This window comes from Labeo rohita, unplaced genomic scaffold, assembly GCF_022985175.1.
Source record: "Labeo rohita strain BAU-BD-2019 unplaced genomic scaffold, IGBB_LRoh.1.0 scaffold_1463, whole genome shotgun sequence".
Classification (NCBI taxonomy): domain Eukaryota; kingdom Metazoa; phylum Chordata; class Actinopteri; order Cypriniformes; family Cyprinidae; genus Labeo; species Labeo rohita.
This window is the reverse complement of record NW_026127630.1, coordinates 1,440-8,777: the sequence shown is the minus strand read 5'-3', so window position 1 is coordinate 8,777 and position 7,338 is coordinate 1,440. Positions and strand designations below refer to the sequence as shown.

At 35.8% G+C, this 7,338-nt stretch overlaps 1 protein-coding gene across 2 annotated transcripts; it reads left to right on the top strand.

Annotated features, from left to right (window-relative positions):
- Positions 1-1,234: 1,234 nt before the first annotated feature.
- LOC127158340 (deleted in malignant brain tumors 1 protein-like) lies at positions 1,235-7,017 on the top strand. Of its 2 annotated transcripts, none has more exons than XM_051101497.1 (6): positions 1,235-1,407; positions 4,801-4,824; positions 4,946-5,260; positions 5,608-5,916; positions 6,072-6,353; positions 6,674-7,017. In XM_051101497.1, exons 1-6 carry the CDS (start codon positions 1,377-1,379, stop codon positions 7,000-7,002), a joined length of 1,290 nt encoding a protein of 429 aa, XP_050957454.1. In that variant the 5' UTR covers positions 1,235-1,376; the 3' UTR covers positions 7,003-7,017. The 2 variants fall into 2 exon arrangements, with proteins under 2 accessions (XP_050957454.1, XP_050957455.1); XM_051101498.1 differs by having other exon boundaries at positions 1,238-1,320.
- The last annotated feature ends 321 nt before the right edge of the window (positions 7,018-7,338 follow it).

Here is a 7,338-nt window from a genome sequence, read left to right as displayed (position 1 = left end):
TTCTCCAATAGTAAGTAATACAGACCCTGTCATCTCCCCATAGTTAGAAAATCTAACTGTTTTGAAACGTTTTAAAATTTCAATGCTTTGCCGTCGGGGAGCGATCAGTGTAAACCATGTGGATCATGCGAGTTCATTGAGAGTTCTTTTTTTTTGTTAATTTGTAAAGTATGAAAATGAAACCATATTTAAATGCATAAAATAACTCATTTCACATTCTGGCATTTGTGTTGTTGACTTCTGCCCTTTTTTACATTATTGCAGATTGGGATTCAAAAGACAACTTTTTTTTTTTTTTTTTTTTTTTCCTTTGTACAGAGGATATTTTTATATTGAAATTCAATTTAATTTTTCAAGTTTATTTGTACAGCACTTTTTTACAATACAAATCATTGCAAAGCATGCAGCTTTACAGAAAATTCAAGTTTGTACAATACATTTAGTAGCATACTAGTGGTGACTATGTCAAGTTGACGTGCATAAGGCAGAGATGTATGATAAAAATCAGATAATGACGTAAAGACAATGATCACTATTGATCACTATAACCCAAGCTAAAGAATAATAATGTGCATTTGATCAGATATATCTGCAGTGCAAGATTTTGAGATGCACTATTTGAATGCTGGCAAAAGAGATGTGTCTTTAATCTACATTAAAACAGAGTTTGTCGGATCGCCCAACAATGAAGATTTCTGTGCCACCACACCTCTTTTTGGCCAGCCCTATGAAAATATCCTGGTTCTGCCACTGCCAAAGTGACTAATAACCGGTAATTTCTGAGTATCTCTATTGCTCAAAATAATAATAATAATAATAATAATAATAATAAATGGGCATTTGATTTACATTTGAGAAAAAATAAGATACAAACTAGTCACCTTTTGCTAAAAATTGCCATTTTGAATTTAAAATAGGCCATTTGTGTGATTCAAGTAGATCCAGTGAGTTGAAAACACTTGCTATTTCATACTTCAATACAAGACAGTGCTGAACTTTGACAATAAAGAGATTTTTTTTTCTTTCTTTCTTTCTTTCTTTCTTTCTTTTTCTGTGTAGTATTGAAAATGGGTGAAGGGGGTTCAAACCTTTGTCACTTTTTTCACTCCCCATAAGTTTGTGTCCTTCCATACACAAACTAGTTAATGGGCTTTTGGTCAATGACTTTAGTGAGTTAGTGCAGTTGCGCCCCTGAGCGCCACAGACGAAAACGAAACCATATCCTTGCCGACTGGGATCTGATCGGTTCGGCCCGGCGGCGGAAAGGCGGCTGTACATTTCTTTCCTTACCGAAGAATCATCAGCTTATCTCACTCATGAGTAAGAAAGCCTAACCTCTTAATGCATGCGCATTTTGAAAGAACGCAAACATCGCAATGCCAAGACATCTTCTCACCTTGATATTGGGTAAATTCTATTTTCATTTCATTTGCACTTTCTATATTTTTCATAAAAGATAGAGATTGAAGATTAAAATATTATAATGATACTGTATGTCACAATGTTAATATCACAGTAATATTGTCGTTAAAACAGTTATCATTGTGCCGTAATTTCTTGGATTTTTTTCTTAGAGCTTTTACACGTTTTTTCCTGAAACTACTGAAACGATTTGCTAATATCAGGAATTAACTTAAAATGATTTTAAAAAGGCATTTACCAACAAGTTTACTGAATTTTTTTTTTTTTTTTTTTTTTTTTTTTGTATGTTCTATATTTATGTATTTAACATATTCTACATTAAAATACATTTAAATCAATGAATGCTTTATTCACAACATGAACATGAATACTGTACAAAGAGACCGATTATATTTTGAAAAGCCTGTTGACTTTTGCCGTTTATCTATGGTGGTTTTCGAAGTTTTTTTGAACATTCATTTCTTATTTATTTGGTTCTACATTGTTTCCTGAATTTTACTTTGTGTAATTTCTTTCTTATTCGTTTTGCTAATAAAAGTTCTACGTTTCTTATATTTATTTGGTTCCACAGTGTTCAGTTTTGTATACTAGGCTATTTAAAATGTATGTAGGCCTAGCCTAAGTTATCTGTTATTTTATATTAGGCATATAGCATGGTGTAAGCTATTTTTATTCGTTTTGTTAATAAAAGTTCCATGATTAATTTATAGGCTATACGTGAGTTTAACGTTGTGTTTGTTGTTACTTGAGTGGGATTCAAGCAATTGACGCCGAATTTAAAAGTGAAAGTAAAATGTCCAGCTATTTAAAAGTGAAGGAAAGCGAGTGAAAAGAGGGAAGACTGAAGATATGTGCCGTTGACATTCGGAGCCAGTTTCCTACTTTCCTCATAAATGGGAAACTTGTTTCTGATGTAGGCAAATAACTTGCAAAAGTGCAGTGCAACATATATAGAGAGAGAGAGAGAGGCCTATATGAAAACTGAATGAAAACTGACTTGAGCTGCATGACGACACTATCGAGTAGCCTACAACTTTTAGTAACCAAAAAACTGTAACACATGGTACGGCTACAGCAACAGAGGACGGTCAAGGAGATTTAGCCAGTCGGGGGCGGAGTTGAAACGGAGCCGTCAAGTCGGACACTTTCTCCTCTCGGTAGTGACCTGGGGCGCAGATTTTTTAACTGGGGGGGGTAGCTGTCAGCAAATGATTTCAACTCAGTTATTTTGCTTAACTTTAGCTTTAACTAATGCTCAAGTAGTTACTTTGAATAATTTTGGCTAATGGTTTGCACTAAAATGCCATTGGGGGATTCTTATTTGAAATCATGGATAAACAACAGTGAACAAAGGTAAACAAAAGCCTGTCTAAACAACACTAGCAATGCATGATCAAACTGTTATTTGTCTAGTATGCCAATCACCCACCAAAACTTCATGCCTTCTGCCAAATATTTTTATGCAGCTAAAATTTAACGTGGTTGCATTTGTGCGAGTGCACGGTCTACTCTATCGACGCACTTTTATAATAGTAAATTCTATTTGACAACAGAATCAAATAAAATACATTTATACATTTGTTTTACTTGCCTGAACTTACTATGCATTAGGTAAAACAATAAATGAACACACAATAATGTGAATAAAGGACAAATTATTCTCAAAGATCAGAAATATTGACAGAAGTCTTCCATCAGTCCATAAGCACACTTATTTGAGTGAGTTACACATACAAAACTGAACTATTTTAATAGCTGAAACAGTAGTATAAGCTGTTTTGGGAGAAGGGGGAAAAAGTCGGACTCGGGCCGAGAATTCTGATAAACTGTCGGAGAAGGGCCTGGCGAAGAACGAATCCAGCATAAATATGCAGATGTCATCCAGAAACATTGTACCGCGAAAGTTTCATACAAATTCTGAACGGATTATAGCCTGTAAGTGCGCAAAGCTCGCTCACTTTATTACGTTGACCGGGAAGGGACACCTTCAGTTCACTTAAGTTTGTCGTGGCCACGACATATCAGCTCGTGGGAACGTGATATTATGTCGTGGCCACGAGATCATTTTGTCGAGGTAACGACATCCTTATGTCGTGGCCACGAGATGCTGTGATGAGGGAACGACATCCATTTCTCGTGGCCACGTCTTATTATGTTGAGGAAACGACGTGCGCTTCTCGTGGCCACGAGTTTAATGCGTAAACAAACCTGCGTGACCATAGTAACCCGGGATTATCAGAGATAGATTTATTACCATTTTATTTTGAGTTTATTTTATTTTTGAAATTTATTTTGAAATTATTATAGAAATGAATACAATATTAAATGATAATATTATGCGATGCTGTCTACGCGAATGTTGTCTGTGCGCGATGTAGACAGCATTCAAAAGGAGTTGATCATGAATAAATATTACATAAAGTATATCAAATAGTCCTACAAACATTTCATGCATCCCACAGTCTTGTAAGGCCATTAACTGATCCTCTTTTTTCTGTAATATTTGTATAATTCCTTTATATTCGTTATTTTTACCTTAATTTCTATCTCTTTACTTAAAGTTTTGAATGTAAATGATACAATAAAAAACTGAATATGCTATATGACTGGGATTTTTACTGGAATGCAGTTTAAAGGTTGAATTTGACATAATATTCTGTTTTATTTCGTCTAATTAATACACTAGCCTATATATTCACGTAGTTTCATTTGTAAATCATTAATCGTCACACAATTATCGGGCATAAATACAATCAAAACTTCTATCAAAACTTTATTGGCATAATTGTCGTTTACAGTATTTGCAAAATATAGCAAATACTAGCATATAGGGCCTACAGAACGTTAGGCAAAGCGATACACAATAAATATAAAATACAGCCCTAAGTCACTTATAATTTATTATTAGCCTATTATTATTATTAGGCTATTATTATTTTAATAACTGGTTAAGGCTATACTTTGTTAACGCCTGACAATTATGCCAATAAAGTTTTGAATTTATGATTGTATTTATGCCATTTACATATAGAAAGTTAAATAACAAGATCGAAATGTTTATGGGGACCTGCGTGACCATAGTAACCCGGGATTATCAGAGATAGATTTATTAATATTTTATTTTGAGTTGATAATATTATAATTTAATAATGTATTAATTTCTATAATAATTAATATAATAATTCCTTAATTCAAAATAAAATGGTAATAAATTTATCTCTGATAATCCCGGGTTACTATGGTCACGCAGAATTGTTTACGCATTAAACTCGTGGCCACGAGGACTGCATGTCGTTTCCTCAACATAATAAGACGTGGCCACGAGAAATATTGTAAGTCTACAATATGTTTAAATGTCCCTGTTTTTCATCTCAACAGCCAGTTCTCTGACTTCTGTAACTGGTAAGTAACAAGCTGATTCTAGCTGCATCGTGACATAACCAGTCACTGTTTTGGTTAGTCTGCACGTTTAGCATGTTGTAAGATGTGAGTTGTATCATAATAGAGTTATTTTGTTTTATAGGATCTTATAGTATCAGACTGGTGAATGGTAATAATGACTGCTCTGGAAGAGTTGAGATCCTTTATAATGGCCAGTGGGGGACAGTGTGTGATGATGACTGGGACATGAATGATGCTGCTGTGGTGTGCAGACAGTTGGGATGTGGAAAAGCTGTGAGTGCACATGACAGTGCTCATTTTGGCCAGGGAAGTGGTCAGATCTGGTTGGATGATGTGAGATGTTCAGGAAGTGAATCATCAATCACACAGTGCTCACATTCTTCATTTGGAACACATAACTGTGGTCATCATGAAGATGCAGGTGTCGTCTGCTCAGGTAAAAATGCATGTTTTCAAATCATGCTTTTGCTGTTCACCTTGATATATTAGAGTATTTTTTAGGTTACATATAGCTTTGGATTTAGATGTTCAAAAATTAGAGCTAAATGTCTTGAAAATGTGCTATTTTATTGTAATTAAAATAGTACTACAACAACTAAAACAACATAAACCTTATATGTTCAGCTTCAAGTAATAATAACTATAAGAAAACATTTGAAAATAATAGGGCTATGCATGTTTGGTGCTTTGCTCCCAACCGTGTCAAACATATACAGAATGCTTACAATTAAATAAAAAATAACCAATTTTTAATCACAGTGTACATTCATTTTTAATGCCAAGTGCCAGACATACAGGTCAGTGTTTCTGACTCATGTTGTGGAAGAGTGGAGATCCGTTATAATGGCCAGTGGGGAACCGTGTGTGATGATAACTGGGACATGAATGATGCTGCTGTGGTGTGCAGACAGTTACAGTGTGGATCAGCCATCAGTGCACCTCAAAGTGCCACCTTTGGTCAAGGCAGTGGTCAGATCTGGCTGGATGATGTTGGATGCTCAGGAAGTGAAGGAACCCTCACACAATGTTCACACAGTGGATTAGGAAAACATGACTGTAATCATGGGGAAGATGCTGGTGTTGTTTGTTCAGGTAACTTAAATCTTTTGCATCTTGCCACAAAATTTTGAATGAAATGAAAAATAGAAATTACATTAAGCTTTAAAAATGTCATGCTTTCACACATTATGTCTTACAAAACTATTTAAAATAAGTTTGTTTTTTGTTTTTTTTTTTTTTTTTTTAAGGTGAACTGCAGATGCCGACCCTTTCCCTGACCTCCACACATGCAGTTGTTTCTCATGGAGAAAATATCCAGTTCAGATGCACAACACCTAAACCAAGATGCAATGCTAATGCTGAATTCCAGCTCTTCAGAAATGGTTTATCTGTATCCTCCCAGACACATGTATCTAGTGTGACTTTCAACTATAATGTAGACGTCGCACATCAAGGCAGCTACAGCTGTCAATACTCCTACCAAAACAACATCAAATCACCTTTGAGTAACACTGTTAACATCATTGTGGGTGAGTGCATTCGATCTTGTCTCATTGCCTACTTCAGGGGTTCTCAACTCTGGCCTGTGAGATTCATTTACCTGCAGAGTTCAGCTCAACAACTCCTAATCAAACACATCTGAACACGATCTTGCCAGAGTTGAGAGCCCCTGGTCTACATCACATATTAGATGCATTAGTAACGTATAAGTGAACACATTCTGTAATGTTGCCTTTTTTACATTTGAGCCCATTTGTAAAATGGTGTTGTATTTAATTTTGACCTTGAAAAGATGCACTTCTTGAAGTCATTGTTGTTGATTTAAAGAAATTAGCTTCTTGTTTTCTAGTGAACTTGCAGCAGCCCAACATTTCCCACAGTGCTCCTGATGGACAGTTTGTCGTGGGGTCTCAGGGGCCAGTGATCACCAGGGGCCACAGTTTCACTATCATCTGTTCCACTGAATCTCAGTATCCTGGAGGCTCTTTTCACCTGTTCAGAGGGTCAAGCATCACCAGGAGTGAGTCAGCTGTCAATCACTCCTCCTCCTTCTCCTTTCCTGAGGCAGATTTTTCACATGAGGGAAACTACAGTTGTGTTTATGAAGTCAGTGTCTCCTCACGCTCCTTCCGTTCATCTGCCTCTGAACTGCTGCTCATCACTATCACAGGTACTTAATCAACAGTGATGGGAATAACGGCGTTATAAATAAACGGCGTTACTAATGGCGTTATTTTTTCAGTAACGAGTAATCAAACGAATTACTGTCTCCTATGTTACAACGCCGTTACCATTACTGCCAATAAAATACGGCGTTACTATCATTTATTATAATATTATTATAATTTTATTTTTCAGTTCATCTGAATGGATGCGCAGCGTATTTGACGAGCTGTAAACTCTAGTGTGAAGGCACACGACTAGCCGTCACTTTGTCTCACACACCCAAAGAAACATACAGAGCGACAGAGTCTTATACCATGCAGAATTGACGCGCTACGTGTAAACGATATT

Coding starts and splice junctions, on each gene's coding strand:
- LOC127158340 (XM_051101497.1), top strand. CDS start 1,377: ATGCCAAGACATCTTCTCACCTTGATATTGG. Junction 1,408..4,800: donor TCTTCTCACCTTGATATTGG/GTAAATTCTATT, acceptor TCATCTCAACAG/CCAGTTCTCTGACTTCTGTA. Junction 5,917..6,071: donor TGCTGGTGTTGTTTGTTCAG/GTAACTTAAATC, acceptor TTTTTTTTTAAG/GTGAACTGCAGATGCCGACC.